Source organism: Strix aluco, chromosome 4 (genome assembly GCF_031877795.1).
Source record: "Strix aluco isolate bStrAlu1 chromosome 4, bStrAlu1.hap1, whole genome shotgun sequence".
In the NCBI taxonomy this organism is placed as follows: Eukaryota; Metazoa; Chordata; class Aves; order Strigiformes; family Strigidae; genus Strix; species Strix aluco.
The window spans coordinates 17,753,908-17,781,613 of record NC_133934.1 but is presented as its reverse complement, the minus strand read 5'-3'; the positions used below and the strand labels follow the sequence as shown (position 1 = coordinate 17,781,613).

Below are 27,706 nucleotides of genomic sequence, written 5' to 3'. Positions count from 1 at the left end.
GTGCCTGTTTTTAAAAAATGCTGTTTTATCCAAAAGGCCTGACTATGTCCCTGTATTTTAGGCTTGGAATTTAGGGCAGAGTACAGTTCAGGTATCTTGTGAACCTGATCTGAGGAAGTTTTTTTCTGGTCTGCATTTTCTTTGGTACAGACTTAAAGAATTAGAAGAAAAGTCAAGAAAGCGGGAGTCCAGATCAGAAGATACACACCTTATAAGCTGTCTGCAAGACAAATTAAGTGAGAGAGAGGAGATTATCAAGCAGCTGGCGGTAAGATTTCATTTTATATGTATATATGTATTTTGGAATCTGTTAGAAGGCTCTCTTGAGTGTTTCAATTGCTTCAGACTGATTCTTTCCATTCTGTTCTGGAATACTTTGACAAATCTATGTTTCCATACCAACTTCCTACAAATAGATGTTTCCATATACATAACTTTCTTTTCTCTCAGGAAGGAAGAAAATTTCAGCATTCACTTTTAGCCAACACTGAATCTTACAGGAATCGATCATTTTCTTTCAACCCTAATACAGGATGCTTGACTCCTTCCATGAAGGTAAGATGAGCAATGCAATTAAAATCACAAAACATGATGTGTTATTGCTATCTGAATCATACAGATGATCAGGACTATAAAGGTCTTACTCATTTTTTATGGTAATGTTAATGGAATTCTTTCCAGTAAGCCAACCTACAGTCAGGTGCTGAGTATAACATAAATTGAGTAGAAGTACGTATGTACGTAGATACGGGTGTTTAAGCAAATATAAAACACTAGAACTCCAAAGACTTCAGTCTTCTGGGAGAAGCACAGCCACTGCTTGCAGATTTGGGAACTGTTTGCAGATTTGAGCATTGCGATACTGGATGCATCAGGGAAAATTATGAATTGTATTTGGGCTGCTCAGGATTTGCCCTTTGTCATTCCAGCCCCTGTATGGTACTGTCTATAGTCATGGAAAGAAGGGAGGTCAAGTTGGTGGAAAGCACCTAACTGAGCTCTGCAAACTATTGGCTTTGATGTATCTAAAACCTCAAGGTCAAATACACAATTTGTTTTAATTGGACTACCTAATCCATGGATCCTCACAGCATACCCTGAGAATTTATTTTAAATGCCTATAGAAAAAGGTGGGAATCTTCAGTTTTGGGTGCTCCTCACAAGATATCTGGGAATGAGGTATTGTTGAGGTTTGATAGTATAAAGTGTAAAAAAAAACCTGTGTGTAATGAAGTTTTCTGTTACAATAAAAAGCAGAAGACGACGGTTGAGGTGCCCAGTCGTGTTGTCAGTGTTCCGAATTTAGCTTCCTACGCAAAGAGCTTTTTGAGCTGTGACTTGAGATCAAAAAGAAGTGCTCCTCAAATAACAAAATCTACAAGCTTAGACCGGAGTCCTGGCTGCCTCAGGGTGGGCTCTCCATCAGCACAACCGTCAGACAGCAGTGCTGCCACAAGGTATTTGTCCATTTTGCAGTGACTTGTAAGATGATAAATGAAATGGTATTGAGAATCTTGTAGGCAATTCAAACACATTAGACATATGGAAATAAACAGTGACGTACGGTTCCTGTCGTACAGTGAACTCCATGTGTTCAATTCTCTACCGGCATACCCAGAACTTTACAGCAGAAGTAGGCTATAATCACTGCCCAGCAGAGCTTATGCTTGCAACCCCTCCTGGTACAAAAAAGAGGAGTTGCAAATATTTAACTAAGAATGCAGTTAATAGTAAACATGGCTGTTTAAAACTTCGGGCACATATTAGTGGTTCTGTTAAGGATGTGTTTTCCTTCTTTTGTTTCCTCGCTTTGCACTTGGTAGATATAGATGGCATATTTTTATTTCAGAAGATACTTGAATGAATCTGAGCTATCATTTGGCAAAGGGTTGAGAGACTTAAAAATTAATTAGCAGATACTTAACTAAAAGCTTCTTAATTTTTTTTTCTCTGAAAATCTTGAATTTTTCTTCAAATTTTTGAGTTATTAAACAATGCTTAGTGTTGTATAAACATGACTGAATGATCTCTTCAAGAAATAGTTAAAAATGTATGTAGTTAACGTTTTACAGTTATGATAAATATTTTAAAAAAACCCCCTACCACTGTACTTCAGGACAAAAGCCAGCCTTCTCAGCTCCTAGTGATTAGTTACCCTGTAAATTGTGTGCTACAGAGTTCTTTCCTTAAAGGCAGATGGTGCTGACTGCTGCCAAAGACAATAACCCAGGACACGGGCTTGGATCCAGTTTGGCAATTCCTGCATCTTAAAGATAAAAGCATTCTGTGTCATGCCGGGTAACTGCTAAGGCAAATCAGATTTGTATTTTAAAGAGAAACGTACAGGGAGACTGCAGGTAGCTTGGCAGCTACTTACTACTCTTTTAAATCAATGATAAGTGAAGTCATATTTGCTACTATAAGCAAACTGAAATTAATATAAACGTTAAAAAAGCATCCTGGCTGCTGAAAAATCAGACACTATGTAATAGGATTGATTATAAAATCCAGTTAATATTCAGATAAATCTTTCAGTTCCAAATAAAACTTTTACCAAACATTTTTAACGCATAAATCATATTTCATATTTTAAAGAGTGAATTGCAGCTGCAATTTTCTCATTTTCAAGACTTCATATTCTTGAAGCATCAAGAATTATGTTCAAACATTTCTCCACAGCCGTTTAGCTCTCCTTCACACCTTCGTTACTACCAGTGCTGTTAGCCCAGTTACCCGGCTAGCACAGATCCCACTAGAAATTGTAGCTGGCACCTCTTGGCCTCATCCAGTTCGTGTAAGCACAGATGAGTTCATAGGATCATGAGGAAAAAAGTATTAAATACTGATAAGATTGTAAGTGAGTGATGCTAATGCTTATTTGTTTGCACAGGACACATGGCAATGAACCACCACAAACCAAAGATGACCAAACCCAAGACCCTCAGCATCAAGAATGGTTTACTAAGTATTTTTCATTTTAAAGCAAAGTATTTCCATACTTCTCAGATTTACTACAAACCTGTTCCTGTCTTCTTTTAGGGAATGATAATCCAATATATGAAGGGGCGGGGGGAGGGAAGTAATTCCCAAATAAATAATTAGGAACTACTGCATTCTCTTACATCTAATAACTATGGAGTTATAGGCATGGATTTCAGAAAAATGCATTTTTTTAACAACCTCTGTAAAAAATCAGGTAAAAGCAAAATTCTGGATACTGTTATCTGAAGAGACTTTTTAATCAAAAGGCTTTACCACTCCACAATTACATTAAATATGCAATTTGGTCTCTGATAACATCCTGTCAATGGCTTCAGCTGAAAAATGATATTTCTGTAGATGATTTCTGTAGATTTACACATTTGCTTCATCAGCTGTTTAAAATATTTTCTGTATATAATAGTGTATTTTTTTAAGTTTTTAACAGGTTTTTGTTAAACTTATTTTAAGCTGTACACCATGCAGTATACCTCCAAGAGTAGCATGTTTATAGCAGGCTGGTTTAGAAATACTTTCTGGTTTGCTTAATAAACTGTTTTGTATAGTCAGCACTGAAATACAATATTCCTGTTGCACTTCAGTACATGTATCAGCCAGGTAAATTAGGATAATATGTAAGTATGAACATTAAAACTTGCTTGTAAATCATCCATTTCTATGTTTTGCAAAGTAGTGCTATGTTATGCTGAAGTGCAAGTCAGAGTGATACAGTTCCAGATCTTTGGGAACTGCGTTCTTGTGCATTTTATCTCAACATTGTTCTTATGCCCACCTACATGCAAAGTGGGCGAATGACTCCATTTATCAGATCATGCTAGCCAACTCATTACTGGGAGGAAAGACAGCCAGGAAGAAATTTAACACTTCGGTACTTCATCAACAAATGTGAAAGGTGGAGAATTGTGCCACCAGCAGCCGTGTTTAAGACAGGCTAGTTCATCTTTCAACTGCTGTACAAGTTGAATCCCCATTTAATTTCAACCAGTAGGGCCCAGCTATGTTAACAACTTTTACACATGCGAAGAGGTGTACCTCCAGCCTGACCCCTTCTTGTATCACACAGCCAGCAAGAACTGTACCAGCAGATGCTAGCACTTACTACAAAACAGCCCCTGCACCTCACCGGTGGTGAAAAGGTGGCAGAAGAAGCAGAATACTTCTACAGGCCAGTGCTTTCATCCCAGCTGTCTTAGTATTTTTTCCAAGATGAACTGCTTGGTTTGGAAAGAGACTTTACCATCAGATTTGGCAAGAAGACACTTTTTACACATGTAATCAAGGGGATAAAACAGTGTACAGTAAGTAACACCGAGGAGTGTCTTGGTATCTGTGAGAGGATCAGAACTGCATAGGGCTTCTTCATTAGTTTTCACCCACTCTGCCTCCAAAACTTTTAAAGCACACCAGAAAGTTCAGTACACAACTGCTAATTCTAAATTCCAGGGTTACAATATTCTAATTAATAATTTCTAGGGACTGGGTCCCTAGAAAGTTGCTTTCCTGCCTGTATCGATGAATTAAGCTTGTTGCCTAGTAATAGAGAGACAGGGCTCCTTTGCTATTTCTACCTCCAAAATATTTTTTTGGCTACACTTACATTACTGAATAGTGCACCCCAACAGAAGCTGATGACCCAACATCCACAATGAGTGCTTTTTATTTTGGGGGTAGGTACTTTGGACCATCTCTACACAGACCTGACAGACAGAACACCACTAATATGGGACCTGCGCTACATATGCCCCCACAGGCATATTGCATTTTGCAATTTCATTTCATCCTATAAGAATCAAATTTGTATGTGCCAAGACCCCTTCATGAGGTGAGCAAAAGTCCAGTGGAGATGGACAATTCCCTTCAAAAAAGTACACTCTTGATCTGACCTAGATGATAGAGACAATTCTAAGAGTGCTTCTATAGTGGTACTTAGGATAATGACTGGATCACAAAACATTTAAATCTTCCAGCAAAACCAAATAGTAATCTTTGCAAGTATTTTCATCTTACCAGCAAAGATATAGTAAGGGGAGAGCTAGGGCCACCCTTTCTAGAAGGAACAGGATGCATTCTGGAAAACACTTCTACCAGAAAGCATCCTGAGTAGCAGCTCTGTGTATTTTCCACTGAAATATAAAATCAATCCATATTTGAAAAAAAAAAAAAATTACTTTGTTTAGTTGTCTTAACTGTTTATATTTGTAATACAAATTACATTATACAAAAAGCATACAAAGTAAAAAGAACACTGCTTTGCATTGTTGAAAATACTCAGATATGTAAAATCAAAGATCACGTTTGCTTCATTGGAGCAGGAATATTAGCAGATGCTTGTTCTAGGTAAGCTAATGGGCCTTGAGGCATTTCTGCAGGCTTTTTGTGCTGTACACTGATATCTTCCAGGACCTGTTGCCAGTGTCGCAGTTTACCCAAATGCTTCTGAATTAATGCTTCTTTTCTCTGCAATTCATTTCTTAATTCTGAAACATCCTATGGATGAAAAAATGTGTATTAGTAAATAGTCTGTATTCGTGAGAATAACCACCTCACATAAAAGAGCATGTAATTTTTTAGCTTGAGTTTTCAAGCTGACCTTACAGAAATCCTAATAATGGAAGAGTGTCTAACAAAAGAGAGGGAAAGCACTGTGAATGCACTGGTTCTGCTCCCATGCGTCAGAGAGTTCAGAGATCATTACTTCCAGCAAAATTTGACTAACTAGTTTGTTTCTTCCAAGGAAACGATCATCTGTGTTCCAATACTCTGCAGAGCAGCAGGCATCCAGCTTCTCCAGGTTCATGGTGAGAGCTACGTTAACAGTCGAGCTCTACCAACTTAAAGATACAGCATCATGTTGAGAAACCCAAAATGAGTGTGAGTAAGATGATTAACTGTACTGGTACACAGCTTATCTGATCTAGCACAACACAGGTAAATTAATTTAAACATACCTCTTTAATTACTTGCTCTGGTTTCTGGACTGATAGCTGCAGTCTTTTTTGTAGAAAAAAGCATTCAGTTTGTCTTGCAACATCCAGAAATTTCTGGATGCACTGATCAACACCTAAACATAAAATAACAGAATAGAAAGAACATATTCCAAGAGGTTATCGGGCTGATGCTGGTCATTGTCTGCATTCTATTAAAAACACACTTCACAGTACTTTCCAGAAAGAAAATCTTCAGATTTACTAAAATGACATATAAAATGTTGCTTTGCAAACTTTAAGAACTTCTTTTAAAGGTGCAAGACAACTCTTCTTCCCGAGTTTTATTACATTTTTGACCACAACAAAGAGTGATAAATAATTTGTGGGACTTGGTTGAATAAAGAAAACATTTCACTGTATGCCCAAGCAAGAAACTCAATGTAAGGTTCTAAAATACAGGTGTATCTAGGAGAATATTCTGCCTTCACAGATTATGCACTACTGTTTTGATAATAAAAGCTGTCCCATTCCAGCATATGAGTGTGACCCCATAGCCAGAAAGGAGTTTTCAAAACGGTGCTTTAGAGTCAAGCTTTGAAATTTTTCAGGGAGTACACTTCTAAACAGTATGGTCAGGGCCATTTTTTACCTTCCTGTTTATACCAGTTCCGTATTAATTACACTTCCCACAGAGGTGCGTGTCACACAAATCTTAAAGCACTGCTACTAGGAAATACTTCCCGCCTTTTACTGTTGCTTCATACAGCTTCATAATGCGTCACATTACCTTCCCAGGTTTTGAACCGTGCGTTTCATGGCACGGTTACGGTGATCCCACACGGCCCGGCAGCCAGCTGGCACTCGCACACTTCCCCAACCCCCGGTCGGTCCCGGGGGGTTTCTCTCCCTGTGAGCCTCCCGTTGCTGTGGACAGCGTTCCACCCGGGAAGGGGCGAGCAACCCCCAGTTATGCCCCTCACCGACCCCGAAATGGTTTTTAACCCTCTTTTAGTTATGCCAAAGCACATACACCCCCAGCGAAGCCCAAATGCACTAGCAAAACTTCGCAAGAAGTTTTAGGGCCAGTTAGCCACACGCTGGCAGCCCCAGCCGTGCCCCGCTGCATTTCAGGCCTGCAGAAGAAAACCGGGGCGCAGCCGGGGCTTTCGTGACGCCGAGCTGCAGCACCTCGGCGGCGTCCGAAAGCCGCCCAGGACTCGGCTCGGCTCAGCCCGGCCCGGCGGGCGTGAGGCGGGGGGCGCTGGGCACCGCGGCGACGCCCCCCGCCACCCCCCGGGGCCTCACCGGTGCGGATCTCCTCCTGGTCCGTGCCGTTCACGTAGTCCTGGCTCACCAGCGAGGCGAAGCAGGCCTGCGAGAGAGGGAAGCGCGGAGGTCGGAGGGCCGCGGGGGGCCGGCGCGCTGAGGGCTGCGCGCACCCGCGGCCTGCCCCACCCCGGCCCACACACCTCGAAGGACGCTTCCAGCTCGTCCACGAGCGTGTTGTTGGGGTTGCGCGGCCCCGGCGGCGGCGGGATGAGGCCGGCCGGACCGGGCCCGCCGGGAGGCCCCGGTGGCGGCGGCGGCGGCCCCGGCGGCTGGCTGGCGAACATGCCGCCCAGCGCGCCCGCCATGGCGCGCCGCGGCCGGCTCGGGGGCGGCTGCGCATGCGCAAAGGGGCGGGAGCCGGAGGCGAGCCCCGCGCAGCCTCAGCGTGCCGCGGCCGCCCGTCCTCCTCGGGCGGGCCGGGACCTCCGCCCGCCCCCGCCGCCTCACGCAGGGGCAGCCGGAGCTGCCCGGCATCGCCCCTCGCCTTCAGCGGCGACGAGGAGAAGCAGAGAAAGCGACGCCGTCCTGCCCAGCGGGGCCCTCCTCCGCCGGCCTGCGCCCTCCTGCGCCTCCCGCCTGGGGGAGCAGCAGGTCATCGCTACTCGTTACACACCAGCCCTTAACAAAACAAACCCACCACCCTAAAACAAACCAGGAAACCTCTACTTCTCAATGACACCACGCCGCTTTTTAAGTGCTAAAGCTGTTTGACATCCGAACTGATTCTGGGAATAGTGGCCCTGCTTGGAGCCGGCCAGCCTCACGGCCGTCAAAGGGGGAAGCAGCAGGATGACAGAGATCCCGTGGGACAGCAGCAGGTCCCCCCCAAAACTCACCAAACACTAACTTGCTTTCTTTAGTTTTTGTAAAACAGGTACCAGATACACCCTTGCTGGCATTTGTTTAAGACTCCTGACATAATTTAGTGCTGAAACCATGCAGCAGCCTAAACAATCTGATGGTGCATCATTTCTACCTCAATACATATCAACAGCTAGATTGTGAAGGGAAGAAAGGCTTTTTTATAAGCAACTTTGCAGCGTTACTTTTCACACCACCTACAATTCACCCAAAACAGGCACAGCTATGATCTTCTATTGTTAATTCTCTCCTGATTAAAACACACACCCAAATCAGAGATCTACTGTTTGCAGTAATTATGCTCACTTTACATATAAAATAGGAGTTCAGATGTTTTGGTACTAAATATCTCAATAGTTCAAAAAACGTTTTTTATTTTAAACTGCATAATATGGGATGACAAATCTCAAAGCTGAGATATTCTTACCCAAGTAATGATTTCTAAAATGCAGTTGTAGTTCATTGCCATAGTGAAAAAATGCTTGGGGCATTCATTTATGAATAATACTATTAAGATTTTTTTCTTAAGGCAGAGTAGATGATTTTTTTATACATCTTTTATTTGGTATTGTGACTGTCTTGACTTAATCGAGCCGCAAACTCCACTAGTGTTCTTGTGGGCCGCCCTGCCATGCCTTTTCGAAGATAGGGCACCTCATCTTTGTTCGACATCACACCAGCTATATCTAAATGAGCCCAGTGAGAGGCAGTCACAAATTCCTTCAGGAATGCAGCAGCTGTGCATGCTCCTCCAGCTCTGTGGGAAGCAGAAAAATTGTATCGTTTCTACAGGAACACCAACAGCACCAACATTAAACAAATACACTGAAAGGAAGGGTCACATGGAGGATGTTGGTACATCTTACCTGCTGTATTTTCCAATGTTACTCAGATCTGCAAGAGGACAGTCTGTTACTTGTTTTGTGTAATGTTCAAAAAGAGGCATTCTCCAAACTCTGTCTCCTGTCAAAACACTGGCCTGAAAAAGAAACGGTGATGGTTTGTTTTTTTTTTTTTTCTTTTTTTAAATAAACTGCATTTATAAGCCCTGGTATAATGCATGCTTTCGTTTAGCTTTGATCAGTCTGAAAATCTTCAGCCCAATATAATATTAGGTATTTGGAAATACACTGCAAAACAAAACAGTGAATCCTACTGTTTTGCTACTTCAGTGTTAGTCAAAAGGCAAAACCTAAAGACTGCTTTTTTTTTTTTAATTTCCTTTTTCCTGACAACACAAATCCTTCCCTTCAGAGGCTTCCTTTAGCCATCACATTTAGTCACTCATGATGCCTCTCTAAATTTGTTTCAGTGTTGTTAAACATCAATTATCTTTTTAACATGAACTAATTACTGTCAGCAGTCCAGAGCTTATGCATATGCAGTAAGTTATCAGAACATGCAGATCCTTGATATGATGTGCATGCTGTTTGCTGTATGATAAGCCTCACTAAAGAGCTAATAATTAATAGCCAAAATTAATTATTTTCAATACAGTACTAACACCATTCCTACGAGATTTCAAAATGTAATAACGTATCTGTCATATTTGCATAAAGTAAGACTAACTTTTCAGTAACAGCTATTACTGAATTATTATTTAATTAACAACGCAGATGGCCTACCTCATAAAGGTGAGTCCAAAGCCAAGATGAGTTTGTGAACACTCCGGTTGCAGCAGACCCCAATGCAACATCCATGGCACCTAAAGAAACACACCTTCAAGGTTATACAACAAAGGTAAAGGTGGACCTGAGCTATTCCTCTGCACCCTGACTACTTGCAGAACTTTTCATTTTTAATTCCCATTATCAGCAGTTTCTAAAGTCTGCAAAAACTGAAGATTTTAGTACACTTGCATTTTTAAAAGTTTCAACATTGTTAAAACATTTATGTAATCTAACAAGAATTCATAAAAATTATATTCTGTATCTCATTAAACTACATCTTCTGTGTTCAGCTTGATGCTTAGCAATATTTCTAATATAATGTACTCAGCAATAACAGTGTCTTCTCAAGAAAAACATCTAAATTTTATTGTTTCCATATAAAAAAATATGAGCGGACTTTTTCCAATTTATAGGCCACTACAATTTTCAACCTGATACTCTCCCTTTTGCGAATAACACTTGCATAGATTTTTGCACAGCATATGTAGATTTACTTTAAATGAAAATAATCCTTATCAAAATACCTAAAACATGCCTAAACCAGAGGGATTACATATATATTTGATGCCACAGAACTGCTTCTTCTAATGCCAACACTCAATCCTCAGTGAGATTAAAAAAAAAAGAGGAAGTAGTTTAACGAAATGATGTGTCAAAGAAATTTCTACAGGATTTCTCCTCCTTCCTGCTTGGTACCCAAGGATCCCAAACAGAGTAATACAGGAATACTTCTATACAAGTCAACTTAAAAATCAGCTTCCCTTCTGTCTATTGAAGTCTTCCACAGCATCTGAACTGGTAAAACTGATGGAACATAATTTAAAGCACTAGTAGAGAATATATAGAAGGATAATTATTTTGCTTAGCATATGTATTAAGCAACACAGTGGGCTCCTGTCTGAACTACTCTTCCATGTTTGCTCTCATTTGAGCTACAGTCACTTCAGCCATGACAGCTTGTTACTGCAGTTCATGAGATGCATACACAATGCCCGTTTTAAATTTAAAACCACAACCTCATTCATACACAACTGTAGAGATGAAAAAGCACATTTTATTATGCCTGAAAGTATGCACACTGAACATAAAATAAGAGATACTGCAGCCAAACGAATTCTTGGGAAGATGACAACTCTCCTATTCTCTAGAATCATGGAGACCTGAGCTAGCTCTGATAATGGAAGAGCTGGTGCTGGCTAGGTCAGAGCTCAGGCGCTCAGGAAGCCGTTCACAAAGAAGCTATTTTGGCTCCAGCACAGCCAGTGCCATATGGACCTGGCAGGATTCTTCCACAACCACGCCAGCATCTCTACATCACACAGCCCTGGGAGGGCTTAGCTCAGAAATGGAAGCACTGGGAAACATTGTGCAGAAACATCAAAGTCTGCATAAGTTTTCCCTGCTCTTCTTAGTTCCAGCTCGGCTGGGCTGGTCCAACTTGATCTACATTGCTGAGCATGTCCCCTGCATGCCAATACCCCCCACCAGTCCTAGAGACAAAGTGCAGTTGTGCAAGTTGTTAAGAGCATAAACTGTGCTAGCTCTTGTCCTACGACATGTAGAATCATCTCAGTTGCTTTTGAATTCTGGTTGGCTTTATATACACAGTGCAACTAATCCACAGCCCAATTAATGAAAGTAACACAGAACTGACTTGCAAACTGAGCAGGGAAGGGAGACTGCTTACCTGTTAATGTTGCAGCATTCACAATAGCCCTTGGCTTAAAATTGTGGGCATAACAGAGGGCATCAGCTAATAGCAGTCTTCCTTCTGCATCTGTGTTATCTACCTTGAGGTGCAAAATTAGTAAAAACAGATTAACTACTGAAAACATCCCTATCACTGACTTATTTCTTACATATTGTCTTAAACAGCTGTCAGATTGTGAACGCACTGTTCACTGTGAATGCCCTAGGAATGTCATATAATCAAAATTTACTTAAACTAAAAAAAAAAAGATAGTATTTATACACATTTGTATTTATAAAATAAAAGCCTATCTGTAGCTGAGGTCAAGTCATCTTGCAGCACTGCAACCTCCTCTGCATGCTGGGCCTCTGTGCTGCTGGCTCTTCAGAAGAGCCTGGAGGCTGGGGAGGTGCCCCAGGGGAGTGCAGGGGGCTGGTTGCCATTCCCAACAAAGCCCCAGGAACCCTGGGGGATGCTTCCAAGCAAGGGCAGAGATGTGGCCAGTGGAAACCACAAAGGAGGAGAGAGTACCACAAAGAAGCCCAGATGCACGCCTGGAAACAGTTCCTTGTTATACTGCTCTTTGGAGCCTGAAAGTTCTTCCCTCTTAAAAAAAAAAATCAGTAGCCCCTTTGCTCCTTTTTTCAGGGAAAATTTATGATGAATTCTGCAAGATTAATTGCATGATGTGCTCTGAGCTACTAGCACTTTCCTGCAAATTTCTTCTTTGTGGGGGAATATGCACCCAGTCTTTTCCCTCAAAGCAGAGAGTGACTGAACTGAGTTTTGGGAGAACCACCGCAAGTAACTGGAAGATTCAGCAAGTCAAAGGTGGCAGAATCACAGAAATCCGGACAGAGAGAAATAGTGATGAAGCCATCTACTTCTGCACAACATCAGTGGTCTACAGCACAACAAATTTCAGTACCATTTAATCTACTAGATAAGTATGGAGCAGTTTAGATTAAAGATGAAATATGTATTTTGGGTACTGATTTGGCAAGCTCCTTTGAACCAACAGCCCCTGTGACTCAGAGTTCTGATTGTACAGAGCAGCTTGGCAGCGTAAAGACCTTGGTTACATCAGCAGGAAACCAATACTCTTATGTCTTACTCCAGATAGCGGGAAAGTGTCCTGAAGGGTCTGCTGGAAGCAATTAACGTTACTCATTCTGACTGAGAACCTATATTTATGACCACTGCAACAACCTCTTATGCTAAAACAAGATTTTCTAGCATGTTCAGTAAATGACCGTACTTTTCAGCTTTTCCTAGCAATTTATAAAACACGTCTAACGTCTTCAATCTATATTTACATTTGAAAAAGAGTCCTACGATAGCAATTTCTAATGAATAACATGCTGCTTACATTTTTAAAAACAATACACTTGCACTGCTTATCTTTTTAAAAGGTCTTTTCAAACATGTACTCTGACTGCAGTCATGTAACTTGACTGATTAAACCAATTCACTAGAAGTATTCAAAATCCAAGCTTCACATGCATACCTGTATTGTTTTTCCATTCTTGGCTCTAACTACATCCCCAGGCTTGTTTGCCTTACCACTGGGCATGTTCTCACAGAGGGGTGCCAAACCTCAGAGAGAAAAAAAAAGTGCATTACTAGTTTCTCTCTCAGAAGAGATGTAGAAAAAACACTTAGGAAAAAACAAACACCTCCTTAAGAAAACAGTACTATTCTCATCTTGAATTTATGCTCAAATTCCAAGTTTTCCTGGTTACTGAAAGGCACATGGTACAGTTTTCAATTAGGGAAATTCCTCTGCATGTTGCACCTCCACATTCTCTCACCTACACCATTCCACCACTACAATTTACTTCTACTTTATGCCCAGACAAGTGAGATCAGAGGAGTAACAAATACCATCTTATGTCTTCCATATATGATTAGTCACATGTAAAGGGATATCATTCTTTCTGAAATTAAAAACTTCTCAAATTAACACTCTGAGCCATTCAAGCTCTACTCATTTAGATAAACACTGTGTAATGTTGAGGGGTCCAAGGACTCACCATAGAACTTCAACCATAAGAGCTGCAAATAGAGATGAGCAAAAAAGAGGATCAGTGTCAAAACTCCAACTATGAATAGGATAATGGGATGAAAGGCACTCCACCATTCCTAGGTAAAACCTGCTCCTGGCACAAGGAATAAGCAAATTGTGGACCACCACTTTTCAGTGGAATTATGTACACAGACTTTTGCTCCACTGATGTAGCCCTTCCAATCGCATACTTTTCAGTGAGGAATGTCGTGAGGATGTGTGTTTCGCTGCCCTCTACTGGTTGAAGCACAAAAGTGACTAAAATAGCAGTTTCCTGAAAGTCAAGGTTCTCATAGAACTTATCCTAGAATGGATTACATGTCATTACCAACTAGGGTTTTGCTAGGGTTCCTGAATCAGCTCCTTTAATTTTAGCTGTGCAACATTTCTGCAGAAAAAATAAGCATTGCTTCTACTTAAAAATAGTATCAACAGACTGGTTTTGCTTGTTTTAGATTTCTGCTGAGATGTTCACCTAAGGAAACAAGAGCTGACCCCTCTTCCTGTTCAGCTGTGGCACACGCTCACAGAGGTAGCTCTGCTAACTCCTTTTAATTTTTATTTGTTTTTGCAGATATCCACATTCCTTCTATAATGAAGGATCAGGACTTCTGAAAAACTTGTTGAAAATAAGTTTACTGACAATCTAATGACTCTCCTAAAATCTAAAATTCATGCCTTCAAAATTTTAATTTGGTGTTGCAATATTTTATTCAAAGCTAGATATTTTTTGATAAGCAAGTGGAAGTGGAAGAGAGACTAAGCAAGGGAATGAGAGAAGTAGGCCTACAAGAGTCCATGACATTTCAGTAAGACCATTACCACTGCTGATACTAGAAAACTACTGTCTAAATGAAATCTTGTAAAATTAAGATTTTTGGATTCTCACACAAACACACTTACCAATTATGTTAAGAGGTAGATTTAAAGCTGCTGCTGTCACAATGGCTGAACAGACAGTTGCTGCCCCTCCCATATCTGCTCTCATCGCATCCATACCCGATGACGGCTTCAGTGAAATGCCACCACTGGAACAAACAGCACCAAGTATCATCCAACATGTAGGAGTTCGACATTGCATACGTTGATAATGTTCTGTCCATCAGTATGTTTTAGCACCAAGTATCAGTAAATGCTAGACTTGGTGTTTTCAAATATTCCTGCAACATCTTAGTAAGCATACTGAAAGTGAGGTATCTGGGTTTTCATTTCAGATAAAATATGATCCTGACTTATTTCCTCATAATTCAGGCTCCATAAAAATCCAGGTAGTCTGCAGCAGAGTAACTCAATGGTCTCCATGATAGCAGAAGAGCCCAAAACAAGAACAAAATAGTACACTGGGTAAAATCAGCACATGGAAGGGGAACAGTGATAAATTCTTCAGTAGTTGTGTGACATGAAAAGCAGTTTTAAGGAACTGCTGCAAAGAATGAACTATTTTTTCTTTCCTTAAGCATGATCTAGATGTCCAGTGACAGATTGCAATTCTAAACATGCAAATTCTTCATCCAGAGGTTTGCTCAGGCCAAAAAAGGAAAAATAGCATGTTCTTTGCTTTCCTTCCCCCGAATTTCCATTTTCCCCTTACAAAATGAGGGCATATCAATTCCTACTTTGTCCAACCACTCAAGCTTGTCTTATCCATAGGAAGGGCAGCACAATCTACCATAAGGCAAGTTCACTGGAACGGCATTGGAAGATGTGCTGAGCAAAGAAAAAGGAACTCCCCGATGAACATGAATAACAGGAAGGCATTTCCCCCCCTCTAGTCATTAAAATATTAGCATACATACCTGTCAAATGTAACTCCTTTTCCTACAAATACCAACGGGGAGCCATTTGTATTAGCACCACCTAAATAGTGAATCTCCAGAAAGATGGGAGGTTCAGCCGAACCCTTAGCTACACTCAGGAATGCTCCCATCTCTTGTGTTGCTATCCAAGACTCCGGTCTGGAATAGAAATATATTTTTTTTTTTTGTAATTGGACACTTTAACCAAGGTGATTTTTGTTCGTTTGCTTTTAAGAGATCACAATTCTTGAAGTTAGTACACAAACTATTAATTTTAGTTAGCTATTTTGGAAACTGTCATTTAATTCCAACCATACTACTTTTTTTGTGAAACAGAAAAATACTTCCTCAAGGGAAGGAATTACTGCTTGGGTTTTGTTTTGCCTTGTTTAAAAAAAACAACCAAAACAAGAAAACAAACAACAGAAACATTAAACTTCACTTCCCGTGAGGCATATGAAGTAACAATATTGCAGCAGGTTACAGTTTAGCTTTCTGCTATCAAGATGGTTAGCTATAGGCAAAGTTGATTTCCCTCAGTCTTTTGCTTTTCAATAAAACTGCCTCCAACACTTGCACAAGTTAAGCCACTTCCAACAAAGAGCAGTAGCTAGAAATTCAGAGGCAAGAAGTATTAACTGTGTAAATTCAATTGCAGGGGCTTTTATGGCTCCATTACAACATTTTTTAAAGCTAAAAAACCCCCAAAGAACAACAGCAATAAATAGAGGATGTTTAATTACCATATCCAAACAAAAAAGAAAAGCTATGTATAAAACCCACTTAGGAAGAAAGCAAAAGATATTAGAAAAAAGGTACCTAGTATTTGCCCTCTATTCACCAAATCTCCATCAGGCTTCCTTTCACAGCACATGTTAATTAAGCGGTAATTGACTCCATGACTAATTGACATTTAATCATTTTCCTGTATCTCAGTATCTTGCTTACTCTGCAAACTAGAAGCTCACCTTGTAATACTGAGAGTAGCCTGCAGTCTGGGCACCCCTCACACCTTTTTGCCAAACACTTCCCCTGCTCTTCTCATTTGAATTGGCAGAGTGAAAATGAGAGCCCGCTGCAAATTTGAATAACCTCGAAGGTATCTTAGCCTACAGAGGAATCATTTCAATGGAATTTACCTTATATGGACCTTCACATTGCTGAAACTTCTGAGCTTCTGTTCAATATGTTCGGCAAATTTGATTGGAGTTATATAATTAGCTGGAGCCTCCATAAGGTACCGAGCAAGATTCTGACCCTCAGCATAGGTAACACCTTTTTGCCACGCTTCACTTTCAGCACTAAACAATACCATATAATAATCAGGATCATAAACATTTGCAAAAGTAAGATGTTGTCAGCATCCATCTGTTCTCTCCTGTTTGAAAATGCAGTATCATTAATTTGGGGCAATTAAGAATGTCATAGTAATTTTACTACAAGGAATTTAATATGAGATCCAAGGTGCATCTAGTCTAGTAGCTCATCTCTGGTTCTAGTCAGTGCCAGCTGCTTCACAGAAAGCTAAAAGAATCCTAGAGCAGACAGATGTAAAATTATCTGTCTAATACATTAGGTCTTGTCCTAATCCTTACTAGTCAGAGATTGACTTAAATCCTTAAGCACAAGGTTTAATACCCCTTCCAAAATCTGTAATCACATTAATTATAACAGCCCTGAAAGTTTTTATTTACCATATAAAGCCTCCAATTCTGTTTTTCACTTTACTGAAATATGATTATGTGATAAGAGTGGAATTTGGATCTCATTTCACAGTGCACTCAAAGCATTTCACTAATGAATGACACGTTCAAAGAGCTGCCTGCATAGGAAATGGGGATGTCTCTCTGGTTACTTTGCAACATTACCAGTACAAAACCTTTCATTTTACTGAGACAGAACTGAAACGCTGATTTGCTTTAAAAGATATCACAAAGCAGGGCGTTAAGCTGGATTCCACCTCTCAAGAGAGAGCAACACAGCAAAGGAGAAATCCAGGAGGAATTTAGAAACATTGCCTGGATATGGAGGGATGGAATTAAGCAGCCAAATCTCAGCTGACACTGACACTGGCAAGAAGCAGGAAAGGCAACAAGGACTTCAACAGGTACATCATCAGGAAAAGGAAGGTCAGGAATAATGCTGACCCCGTGCTAAATGGGGCAGGCAATCTAGTGAACACTGAGAAGACTGAAGTTCTCAATGCCTGCTTTTCCTCAGTCTTAAGGTCTGCATTCAGATTCCCCAGTTCTCTGTGCTTAGTAACAGAGTTTGGGGAAGAAAGGTACTACTCACGGCAGAGGAAGACTCAGGACTGCTTAAGGAAGCTGGACATACACAAGTCCTTGGTAGCAGGCAGGATATATCTGAGAGGGCTGAGGGAGCTGGCTGACACCATTGCAAGCTTGGTGTCTTTCAGTTTGAGAGGCCACAGTAACTGAATGTGGTCCCTGATGACTGGAAAAGTACAAATCCCCATCCTTAACAATGGCAAGGAAGATATAGGCAACTACAAGCCAGTTATCCTAGACTAATCACCTAGAAGTTTATGGAGAAAGTCATCCTGGAAGCCATTTCCAGGTATATGAAGGACAAGATGGTCACTGGGAAGAGTCATTATAGATTTATTTGGGGCAAATCATGTCTGAACAACTTGACTGATTTTTATGATAAGAGGGTTGGCTTTAGCAAGGTTTTCACATAGAATCCTTGCAGACAAATTGAGAAAACATGGAGGGGTAAACTACAAAATGGGTGAAAAACTGCAAGAACTGTTGTGCTTAGAAGATAGCAGAGTTACATGTGGTGTTCCTCAAGGGTTGATACTGAGGCCGATACCTTCATCAACAACTTGGACAATGAAATGTACCCTCAGAAGTTCACCAACAGCATCACATTGTGGAGAGCAGCTGAAACGGGGAAGGTAGGGCCACCATTCATAGGGGCCTTGACAAGCTGGAGGAATGCACCAAGGGGAACACCGTGAATTTTAACAAAGAGTGGCGTAAAGTCCTGTACCCAGGACAGGACAGGTCTACGCAAGTCAGGCTGGACACTGACTAGGCAGAAAGCAACATTGCAGAAAAGAACCTGGGGATCCTGGCAGACAAGCTGAAGAGGAGTAAGCAGTGCATTACTGCGGTGACAAAGGTCAACTTTGTTTGAGTAGAGCATAGCCAGAATGTTAAGGGCAGTAATTATTTACCTCCTTGGCATTTGTGAGGCTGCATCTAGGTACATCCACTTCTGGGTTCCTGAATACAAACCCAATACTGATAAACTGGAGAAAGTCCAAAGGAGGGCCCCTAAGAGGGGTAAGGGAGCTGGAGCACATGGCATATGAGAACAAGCTAAGAGAATTGGGTTTCTCTCACCTAGAGAAGAAAAATTTAGGAAAGATCTAATTGAAGACCTTCTCCTACCCTTAAACAGGGTTTATAGAGAAGATGAAAGACAGACACCATCTCAGAGCTGCACAGTAAGAGGGTAAGAGACAACGGTCTCAAGATTCAACAAAGGAAACTGCAATAGGACAAAGAAAAAAAATCACCATGAGTGTAGTTAAGCACTTGAACAGATGGCCCAGTGAGGCTGTGAAATTTCTATCTCAGGAGATACTCAGAACTGGACTAGACAAAGGCCTGATCAACTGGATGGAGATTTAAAGTGTATATAACTTCTAGCTCCAACTTGGATTAGGGATAACCTGGACTAGATGACTTTCAGAGGTCCTTTCCAACAAAAATTACTTCCAGTGTCATAAGTGGTCATAGGACCATCTGTTTTCAGGAAATGTTTATTTAATATAAACATGATCGTGTCCCAAACTATCTATACAAAATGGGAAGAGTATTGCATGTAGCTTATCAAGACATGCTTAAATTGAGAGAGTTTTATTTTATTTCACTAGCTTCCCCATAAGGAAGGCCTTGTTCCTGTACAGAGTACATATGGGAAATACCTCTTCTCTGCATGACAGAATATCCTACATGGAAGGTCCAAAGTCCACTCTGATAGAGTAAAAAGGGATTAATAAAACTCTGTTCTGGACCCCAAAGCTCTGATATTACTTTCTGCTCTCAGGTAACAATGATGTCTATTTAGAGGCCAGAAGCACCCAAGCTTATCTTCTTGCATTATACTCTATGAATGCAAAAATAACAAGTGAACTATGTAAAACATATCCATCATGGCACAGTCTGGTGGCAGCATTTCCTGATTCTCAAAAGGATTTATTCATTTATGGAATCTGAAATACCTCTGCTCCACGATATTGGCACACAATACCACAGAAGTCCTTTTACATCACAACTACGCTTCAAGTAATTTTTTACTTTCATTTTTATCCTAAGCCTTCTCTTCTATGAAGCAGCATTTATTAACCCTTAACTTCAGACCATAGCATACTAACCAAACATGGAGGAAACATTATAAATATAATTGAGATATAAAATACTTCAGGAAGTTCAAAGGAGAAATTAAGAGGGATATTGCTGCTAGGCCTATTCTTTCAGTTTTATATTTTTCTCATGCATGGACACAGTTTTATAAATAAACAAACAAACAGATAAAGAAATAGGCAAGCTTTCCTTTTGCCATCACCTTCCATGAAGCTGGGGAGTAACTACAGGTTTCTTTTTTTGCTTCAGCTCATTATATTCATGCAATCCAAGGACAGCGCCTTCTGCAGCTGCCTGAGCATCTCCACAGGGGTCTACTTCAACACAAGGGATCTCCAGATCTTGGATCTGTCTACAGCCAACTAAAAAAAATACAGTACAGAACTAGTAGGCTGAGTGTTGCACAGAACAGGAAAACAGGTGTCTAGGGTGAGCAACATGACATTTCAAGGAAAAAGTAATTTTAACTCAAGATATCTGAGTTTATGAGTAAATCCATTAAAAAGATCATGCAGTAGAATAATGAAAAATGCTAATGACCATATACTGACAAATTTTGACTAAAAATATCACTTGATGAATTGTAATGATTAAGACATTTCACAAGAATAAAAAGGAGTGTCCACAGTTGTTCTGATTCCTTTAAGCTCATTCTATAGCAAAGAAGAGCTCTATCATTCTGGAGTGCTGTGGATTATGACTATCTACAGGTATCAGAAATTTGCTGTAATTTAGTTTTTTGCTAATAGTATATGACTGTTCTTTTTTTCCAAATGAGTTTATACACACTTTTATAAACAAACAAAGAGTATTCCATAAATTCTATTTTGTACCCAAATAACTTAACAATGTTTTGTTGGCTGGTGAGACAACACAGGCTAGCACTCTGGATATACAGCTGCCATACACGTGGAACTGACCTCCAGTCTGAGATTATAAACTCTGTGGTGAGAACTCTTTTTATCCTTGTTTTAGACACACTTAGCTGCAGCAGTCATTCTTGATTAAGATAGCAGCCTCCTCTGCCTATGACAGATAACATACTGAATCATACTACTGATGTTGTGAAAGGTATCAGTATAACACAAATATCTGTTACAAACTAAGTGACAAAAGTCAATATAAATATATGTGCATAAAGTACAGCGTGAGCATAAAGTGAATCGGTGATGCTCTCAGGCTTCAAAACAGTAATTAAACAACAGCCTTTTCAATATCACACTGTTTAGTGAAGTTATTTGATAAACTAACTGCAGTTACCTGTCTGCAGATTGATTGATTTACATGCCCTGTAATTCCTTTCTCATAAAGGAAAAACATAATATCAGTGACAAGTAAATGCATTTACCAAACCATGCAGTAGGTTTTGCGTTTCAAAACAAAATCGTATCTAGACTCACTCTTCAACAATGGAACATGCTGCACCATTGCAATGGTTTAATAGACAAAATGCTTAAGAAAATTTAAAAATAGTTAACCTGCAACAGCTGCACGAATATTTTCTTTGCCTTCATTCCAGTTTTCTTGGTCATTTACTCCAGCATTCTTCTTACCCAAGCCAACTACAACCACACTCGGAAAGTCCTAGATGAAGCCGACACAAATGAATTCACTTTCCTCCTTGTTACAGCCAGAGCAGAGAGTTGTTAAAAAGACCTTACTTTCCAAATCAAACCAAGCACAGCGTTACAATACATTCAGTACTTCCTCTATGTTATGCACATTTCTTTGTTAAGCATGCCAGTATGGTGCCACTATCTTGCACTCCCAATCATTTGCCACAGGCATGGAACCAGTTGTTCTGTTGTCCAGTTAAGGGTTAGTTACATGTATTGCAGCAGACAGGGCTTTATGCTCAACACATAGCAGAACTGATACTTCCAAGGTCAAGTCTAAAAATCCTTTGAAAGCAGATTCAGCTTTCCAGCTCCAGCAAAGGCCAGAACTGAGCTGAAGTGTAACCTTTTTTGGCACAGTACTACATCCAAGGAAATAAAGTCACTTCAAAGGCTGAACTTATTAGCTCAGCTCAGGAGCTGAGCTGGCATGATTTGCCAGGTAACAACCCAAAGCTGCACAGAGGTACACAGCTCCAGAACTCAAGAAAGCAATGTGGCATAGTAGACTAAATGCTTGCGTTATAAGCTGCAAGCAGAAGGCAAAAAGGAAGAAATAACAAAGATTAAAGGAGTCTTTTAAGAATTAGTCAAATTTGTATAAAAGTCAAGGTTATACATGTGAACAGATTTCCCATAGCTCTGAAGAGAAATGAAGTTAATCTTAGGCCTTCCCTTCTATCAAATAGCTGCTCTGTCAGATTCTAACAACCAGCTTTCGAACTGCTACACCATAGTAAAGTCTTTTAGTCCACAAGATGGTGAACTAGTGCTTCCTTTCCAGAAGATGAGTGATTCAAGTTAACTTTTTTTTAGCTATTGTTATTTTACACACTTAGAAGAGTGCATAAGGCCAAATTCTACTACATTCTGTTGCAGAGATTTGCTACTCGCCCCTGAGGCCACACTGTATGCAGAACTGGGATAACGGGACTTTCAATGGACTCAACTTCTATGAAATTTCTGAGAGCCTTTCTACTGAGTCCAGTGTCACCTGTCTGGGGTCTCTGCACATGGATTTATACATGGTAGGCAATACTCACTATAAATTGATTTATTTACAATCATTTAAATAGCCCTAGTGTAGAGGATTCAGTTACTTAGACAGGAACACCCAGTGTCATATTACATCTGCCTAGCCTCTAGCTACTACTCCAAAAAGGCACAAATTGTACCATACTTGCCAGCTCCATGTAGGTGCCTTAGATGTACCAGGGCTTCTCATATGGCACCGAAAGCCTAACTTTAAGCAGGTGAATCCCAATCTCATACTGTTGTGATATATGATGTCTGTGCAGGCAAAAGTCCTGCTTGAAAAACAGTCCCATGTCTTGTTTTCATAGGTTTCAAGCACACAACTTTAAAACCTCCGATTAAAGCCTGTGATGGGACTACGTTGTGTTAGAACTGGTACATCTGAAGGTCTTTGCACATACCAGTACACACTCGTGTGCTCACTCCTCCTGAACACAGGAGGCACAGTAGAAGCCTGATCCAAAACTGTTGTGCTTCAGCTCATTCAGTAAGCAGTTATTCAGAGCACAGCACCTTTGGAGCAGACTTGTTTACATCTTGTGGAAGGAGCACAGGACTGTGCAAAAGGCCATTCAAACATGGGGAACACAGAGCAGGAGATTTCAACAAGAACCACGTCTTTTGTTGAGAGGGGGGAAGAAGAGCAAAGCATTTATACAAGCATAGCAGTGAACTCAGCTTCAAATAAGATGCAAGGACAAACCTCACACATTAGTCAACAGGCACACAGAAATCCCAAATTCATACCTGATGCAAACCATGGAATATGCGTGTTTTGCCTTTTTTCAAAGGTGGCCCACACCTAGGACACAAAGAGATTCTTTCAGTAAAGTCCTTATCGGTGATAAATCCTATGGTTCTACATTCACTCCACAACCACATTGCCCCCCAACACTGCACTGAGACATTTGGCTCAGTGCTGATTCAAAGAAAAGCACAGTCCCCATGAACATTTTGCATGTTTCCTCAGTGCTTTGTTTGTCCAGAGGAGTTCACCTCCAAACTGCTTGATCTGGTAGAAGCAAATACCAGCCTGAGAAGTGGCATGGACACAAACACTAACAGTGATACAAGAGACCATTCTTGCTGGTGTTTGCAGGTACTTTAACCCATTTCAGCAGCTTACACACACTTACAGGGACAAAAGTTCTCTCAGCTTCCCAGACACAAGTCTATCAAAAGCATCTCCTGCGCTAGTGAACTGGGCAGCACCTTCATCCTTTTCGCTTGAGTAGATTCCCAGAACGAGACCCTAAAAAAGGGCATGCATTAATGTAAACACCACAAAACGTAAAGACCCATCCAAAAGGCAGCAAGCACCCTGTTCAAACCATGACTGCTGCTCTATGTATCCATCTCAGTTTATGTATTTATCCAACGCAGCACAGAGCGACACTTTGGTAAACCAGGATAAACTACTACAACTACTTTTGAGCGTGGAAAAGGAATTAGACACAGTATGACTAAAGTTATAATCATTTTGCTTAACACGTAGAGACAAAAACTTTCAATCTATAATTTTAAGTACAAAAGAGCTTTTGGTTTGTTTCCGCCCCGCCCCCCCAACCGCAGACGCCGAGCCAGGCGCACCCAGGGGAGCGCGGGCAGTCGCACCGCTCCCCGCCCAAGCCCACCGGCAGGCAGCGAGGCGCCGGGGCAGGGCAGGAGCCCCGCCAGGCAACGGCCCCGGGGCGCAGCCTTCCGCCGGCCCCGGCCTGGCGCCCGCCCCGACGCCGCCGGTTTGTGAGTTCAAGCGGCGGACTGGGCCAGGGCCCGCGGCCACACGGCGACCCCGGGGCCGGGCCCGCCCCGCCTAGAGCGGCGGCACCGAGCCGGAGGCAGGGTCACCCTACGGCCCCCGCCGCCTCCGGCCGGTTCACCCCGAGCAAGAGGAGCCGCGAGGCAGAGACGCCCCCCGCCGCCCCTCACCTTCCCGCCCGCCCCGCGGCTGTAGCCCCGCGGCGAGGGCCCCTGCGCCGAGCAGCTGCAGGCCAGGGGGAGAGCGCGGCGAAGGCGGCGCGCAGGCACCCTCCGCACGCAGGGCAGCAGCATGGCGGGCAGCGACCGGGGAGGAACGGAGCGGGGCGGAACGGGCCACCCCTAACCCCGGCGCGCTGGCGGCCTCATCAGGCGGCGCCGCGCGGGGCGGGGCCCGCGGGGGGCGGGGCCGAGGCGTCGGAGCAGCGCCGGGTGGCGGGTTCGGTCCTGCCGCTGTGAGAGACTGCGTGCCCCGGGGGCGGCCCGGCCCGGCCCGCCTTCACGGCGGATTTCTGCCCGCCCGTGGTGTGTGCTCTAGATAAGTATTCGCGCGTGCCGCGGGGGTGAAACAGCTCCTCTTGTGGGCTTGTCACAGACTTGAAAAAACAGTCCTGGTGTGCAAACGGCATGTTTAATTTGCGTATTGAAGATTAAAGTGTAAATGCTGCATGAAAGAAGAATCAAAGCTTTATCGCAAACGCAACAGATCTACGTTATTTTCCATGTAGGATGATGGTTTACTTGTATAGTATCACCTTGTCTGTCGAGGAAGAGTTGATTAGGTTCTAAGAGAAAGCCGTAACAATCCCAGAGTGAAATTTAAAAAAGAGAAAATGTGGTAAGTGAAAATAAAAGACCGGTGAGAACGACTGTGGTTATATTGTATCAGGAAAATTCACATCAGAATACTGGGCCATCAGTGTAATGTCAGAAGTAGATTTATGCTTCTCTAGCAAAAGAACTGTTTGGAGTTCGCTGATACTTATTGTATCGTCAGTATGAAGAGCCAGAGTTTCAGTGGCACTGAACACTCACCAGATTTTAATGTCAAGGGATCCAGATGTTTTTTAGTTCAGTGTTGGTTTTTTTTTTTTTTCTCCCAGAAATGTGAAACATAGGTTATAAGTAATTTGCTTTCATGTGTGAGATTCTAAAACCTTGGGACACTATGTATAACAATTAGTTTGCTTTTCCATACATCTGAAACTGAATTTACACTGTTGCATCAGCAGAACATGAGGAAGAGGGGTAGCTGGGCCTGTTCCCTGACAGTATATTGCAGTTCCCACCTAACCACTTTTTCCATGAAGTGGTACAGAGAGAGATAACATGTCTTGTGAAGGACAGTGGCACTCAGAGACAATGGGGGAAATGGCATCCATTTTGATTTATGTTGTAAAATTACATTTTTTAACATTAAACCGTAATGTTATTTAAAGAATCAAAATGGTAGTTAGTTTTTAGCTTCATTTATTTTGGAGAGGGTCTTAGAATGAATAGTTTCTTAGTGCTTTGAAGAATGGCTCCATAGCCTCTCTACCTCTGCATGGAGCTTCTATATATTCTGCATGTACAAATTAAGTGGACATTTTCAGGGTATATGAAGTTGTGTTTAATTTTATGGAAGGATAGGATTTGACCCATGATCTCTTCAGAGTTCTGGGCAGATATTGCTCATAAATGTTCTCATTTGGGATTTCAAATTTTCCAAAGTACCCCCAAGGAAGTCTTTATTTCCACATGCTGAGCATGCATATGGTCAGATACACTACGTGAAGTGTAACTAAAATGAAAATGTGTAAATTAAGTAGATCACACTTACATCAAGTTCCACATGTTTTGAAAGTATTTTATGATGTACAAGGGAAAGCTGAAAAGGTCTAAGTGATAAACTTACCTATTGTTAACCTTAAGGTGTGCTTTGTAATTGTACATCTTAACTATGCGAGATTTCATTTAACCCTTTTTTAGAAGATTCTATGCATTGTCCCATTGCTGTGTCTTAGCAGTGCTTAAACTGAGACAACCTGTGCAGCTGAAAGGTTATTTAGCCTTATATCTGTTTCGTTCAGTTTAATTCATGCATGGTAATACTTCTGTTCACTCTGAAGTGAACTGAAAACACTATTTTCTCACAAGTCACAAAACAGTCATTTCGTGATAATGTTTTTTGGTCATTCAACTCATGCAGCTACAGTATCCCACAATGATACTTCATACCTCTGCTGTGAGAAATCTTCTTGTGGACTGTTACTGCCGAGCATGCTTCATTGTTGCATAGATTCAAAACAAGAAATTAAAAAGCTGATCAGCCTAGCTATCCCTCTTTAACTTTATCTGTACAGTGTACTCGAATGGTTTTCTTTCAGAGCTACTGTGACCTGTCTAGGAATCCAGTCCACCAAATCTTTAATCTTGTCCTTACCTAAGTAGTCCCGTGGCTCTTACTCAATACTAGTTTTTGGGGGAAGTTGGAGGGGTATTAAAGCAGTTCATTAGCAGTATGAAAAATGTGTTGTAATACATGCACATAGTACCACAGAAAAGCATTTCCAAAGCAATCGCTCTATATGTAGGATTTTAAAATCTGCTTCCTTCTCACTTCCTAAAGGGAATTATCTTTAGTGAAGGCTAAGTTACGTGTTACAACGTAATTCCCACTGCATAACAACTACTTCTAAATTATATGTTCATAGAACAATTACAAATGGCAAATACTTCATTTTCTACTTGTGTAATTGTACTGCAGTTTAAGGTCTTCTATTTCAGAGCCACTCAATTCTCTGGGAGAGGAAGGTGGTAGTACCGCAGAGGCCTCTGTGGACAGTTTTCTGGACAATAGTGTGCTGTTACCATCTGACTTTCATAGCCTGGGTGGGTTTGCTTCCTATCCATGTCCTGGGTATCACACCATCTGCTTGGAGTCATGGCCAAGGTAGAGACTGAGTGAAAGCACCAGTAAAATTAGAACAGTGAAGTAAGTGGGTGGTGTAAGTTAGGAATCACTTTTTCTGCCTTACTGAGTCTCCTTTCTGCTGAAATTGTAACAGTGCTCTAGACTCATCAAAACTTTCAGCCTGTCTCTTAAATTTTTATGGGACTTTTAAAAAACAGTGCTCCTAAAAAAAAAAGTGGCTAACACTGCCTTGAAGAAGACAGATTATTAGGGCCTGTTGCAGAAGCACCCTCACAAGTTTCTGCTTCACTCATAATCCTGCTAAACTTGTAGGGCCAAACCCATAGATGGTACAGGCTACAGTTAACAAACACTCCTCATTGCATCTGTAGGTTGAGTCTGGCTAATAACATTTCCCCTGAAACTAGGCCACTGACTGCCAAATGTCTGCTGGTCTTGCTGCATATGTGCCGAAAAGGACATAATTAATTTTCATTTCTTACCACACACAGAGCTTGCACATACACTGCTGAAGCGCTCAGTGAACATAGTGATTTGAGTCTGCTGTGTAAACTAAGAGTACTTTGAATAGAGTTTTACAACTGCAAAACTGTAAGATTACCAAATGAAAGTAGAATTTACTCCGTAAAACATGTTTTCATT

General features: G+C 41.4%; 3 protein-coding genes across 7 annotated transcripts in view; 1 reads left to right on the top strand and 2 right to left on the bottom strand.

The window, feature by feature from the left end:
- Positions 1–3,652, top strand: part of FAM184B (family with sequence similarity 184 member B) — a 50,578-nt gene extending 46,926 nt beyond the window's left edge. For 3 of the 5 annotated variants that reach the window (XM_074822217.1, XM_074822218.1, XM_074822215.1), the window contains 4 exons: positions 151–268; positions 451–555; positions 1,255–1,457; positions 2,891–3,652. In XM_074822217.1, coding sequence (XP_074678318.1) covers positions 151–268; positions 451–555; positions 1,255–1,457; positions 2,891–2,981 — 517 coding nt within the window. In that variant the 3' untranslated portion in view covers positions 2,982–3,652. Of the gene's footprint in view, positions 1–150; positions 269–450; positions 556–929; positions 1,084–1,254; positions 1,458–2,890 lie in introns of those variants that run through there. The other 2 variants (XM_074822216.1, XM_074822219.1) reach the window with 2 other exon arrangements.
- Positions 3,653–5,168: 1,516 nt separating this feature from the next.
- On the bottom strand, positions 5,169–7,578 carry MED28 (mediator complex subunit 28). Its single transcript, XM_074822221.1, has 4 exons — positions 7,397–7,578; positions 7,233–7,299; positions 5,949–6,061; positions 5,169–5,487 (listed from the first exon to the last, which is right to left on the bottom strand). The coding sequence occupies exons 1-4, from the start codon at positions 7,559–7,561 to the stop codon at positions 5,290–5,292; spliced, it is 543 nt and encodes a 180-aa protein (XP_074678322.1). The 5' UTR covers positions 7,562–7,578; the 3' UTR covers positions 5,169–5,289.
- An 889-nt stretch (positions 7,579–8,467) lies between these two features.
- On the bottom strand, positions 8,468–24,522 carry LAP3 (leucine aminopeptidase 3). The gene is made up of 13 exons (XM_074822220.1): positions 24,319–24,522; positions 23,526–23,641; positions 23,137–23,191; positions 21,217–21,322; positions 19,941–20,100; positions 16,478–16,639; positions 15,339–15,497; positions 14,446–14,570; positions 12,985–13,073; positions 11,475–11,577; positions 9,743–9,822; positions 8,984–9,096; positions 8,468–8,874 (listed from the first exon to the last, which is right to left on the bottom strand). The coding sequence occupies exons 1-13, from the start codon at positions 24,439–24,441 to the stop codon at positions 8,676–8,678; spliced, it is 1,590 nt and encodes a 529-aa protein (XP_074678321.1). The 5' UTR covers positions 24,442–24,522; the 3' UTR covers positions 8,468–8,675.
- Positions 24,523–27,706: the final 3,184 nt, after the last annotated feature.

Coding starts and splice junctions, on each gene's coding strand:
- MED28 (XM_074822221.1), bottom strand. CDS start 7,561: ATGGCGGGCGCGCTGGGCGGCATGTTCGCCAGCCAGCCGCCGGGGCCG. Junction 6,062..7,232: donor CCAGGAGGAGATCCGCACCG/GTGAGGCCCCGG, acceptor TTTTATGTTTAG/GTGTTGATCAGTGCATCCAG. Junction 5,488..5,948: donor CAGAGCAAGTAATTAAAGAG/GTATGTTTAAAT, acceptor TTTCATCCATAG/GATGTTTCAGAATTAAGAAA.
- LAP3 (XM_074822220.1), bottom strand. CDS start 24,441: ATGCTGCTGCCCTGCGTGCGGAGGGTGCCTGCGCGCCGCCTTCGCCGC. Junction 11,578..12,984: donor AGAATGGAAAAACAATACAG/GTATGCATGTGA, acceptor TTGCACCTCAAG/GTAGATAACACAGATGCAGA. Junction 8,875..8,983: donor AACATTGGAAAATACAGCAG/GTAAGATGTACC, acceptor TGCTTCCCACAG/AGCTGGAGGAGCATGCACAG.